Below are 1,707 nucleotides of genomic sequence, written 5' to 3' on the forward strand. Positions count from 1 at the left end.
CCGGACAATCTGAAAATGGAAGGTGATTTCACACAGCGTGAACTTGTGCCCGTCAGGCCAGGAGAAAGAGCCCCGATCGTCAAACATGCAGACAATCTCAAGATGGAGGGTGACTTCGCTCAGCGCGAAGTTGTAACTGTCAAGACCGGCCAGCGCGCCGCCATCGTCAGACATGAAGATAATCTTACCACTGAGGGTGAGTTTACAGTCACGCGGAGTCGAGACGACTTCTCGGGACAGCGCGGCGAGAGGGTGGAGGTCACCATCCGCCAGGACAACCTCCGCATGGATGGGGAATTCACTGAGTCTAGGTCCAGGGACGACTACCGCTACACGCAGGCCGAACGCGTCACACAAGTACGACACGAGGACAACCTGCGCATGGAGGGTGACTTCACGCAACGTGTTGTCCAAACTGTCACTCCAGGAGAACGGCCTAAGGCTATCAAACCCAAAGACAACCTCAAGCAGGAAGGCGACTTCGAGAGGCCGACACAGGAGCCAGTGCGTCCGGGTGAGAGAGCTCCAATCGTCAAGCACCCAGACAATCTAAAAATGGAGGGAGACTTCACTCAAAGAGAACGTGAACCGGTGCGTCCTGGAGAACGCGCCCCTATTGTCAAGCACCCGGACAATCTGAAAATGGAGGGAGATTTCCCTCAAAGAGAGAAAACTCCAGTTCGCCCTGGCGAGCGTGCTCCTATGGTCAAGCACCCAGACAATCTGAAAATGGAGGGAGATTTTCCTCAACGAGAAAGGGCACCTGTGCGTCCTGGAGAAAGGGCCCCTATTGTTCGTCACCCCGACAATCTGAAAATGGAAGGGGACTTTTCGCAGCGAGAATATGAGCCTGTACGAAACGGCGAGCGTGCTCCCATGGTCAAACACCCGGACAACTTGAAGATGGAGGGAGATTTCACTCAGAGGGAGAGGACTCCGGTTCGACCAGGAGAACGGGCTCCAATGGTAAAACATCCGGATAATTTGAAAATGGAAGGAGATTTCCCCCAGAGACAACGTGAGCCAGTCAGGCCAGGGGAACGTGCACCCATCGTTAAGCACCCTGACAATCTTAAGATGGAAGGTGCCTTCCCGCAACGAGAATATGAGCCTGTACGACCCGGCGAGCGTGCTCCTATGGTCAAGCACCCGGACAACCTCAAAATGGAGGGTGATTTCCCACAAAGAGAGAGAACACCAGTTCGTCCTGGTGAGCGCGCCCCCATGGTCAAGCATCCCGACAACCTGAAGATGGAAGGTGATTTCACGCAAAGAGAATATGAACCAGTGAAACCAGGGGAAAGAGCGCCAATTGTAAGACACCCCGACAACCTTAAGATGGAGGGAGATTTCCCCCAGAGAGAGATGACTCCAGTACGGCCAGGCGAACGCGCCCCGATGGTAAAGCACCCTGACAACCTGAAGATGGAGGGTGATTTCACACAAAGAGAGAGAACGCCTGTCCGTCCAGGAGAACGAGCACCTATGGTTAAACATCCGGACAATCTGAAAATGGAAGGTGATTTTACGCAAAGAGAATATGAACCAGTGAAACCAGGGGAAAGAGCGCCAATTGTAAGACATCCCGACAACCTTAAGATGGAGGGAGATTTCCCTCAAAGAGAGAGGACTCCAGTACGACCAGGCGAACGCGCCCCGATGGTAAAGCATCCTGACAACCTAAAAATGGAGGGAGATTTCCCTCAG

The 1,707-nt window shown here is 53.5% G+C and overlaps 1 protein-coding gene across 1 annotated transcript; it reads left to right on the plus strand.

Moving 5' to 3' along the window:
- Positions 1-8: 8 nt before the first annotated feature.
- On the plus strand, positions 9-1,707 carry LOC127749423 (uncharacterized; the record flags this gene model as incomplete). The annotated part of the gene is made up of 1 exon (XM_052267467.1): positions 9-1,707. A coding segment is annotated over exon 1 (1,692 nt), but the record flags the coding sequence as incomplete, so codon positions are not given.

Source organism: Frankliniella occidentalis, unplaced genomic scaffold (assembly GCF_000697945.3).
Source record: "Frankliniella occidentalis isolate FOCC.00 unplaced genomic scaffold, Focc_3.1 Scaffold4, whole genome shotgun sequence".
Taxonomy (NCBI): Eukaryota; Metazoa; Arthropoda; class Insecta; order Thysanoptera; family Thripidae; genus Frankliniella; species Frankliniella occidentalis.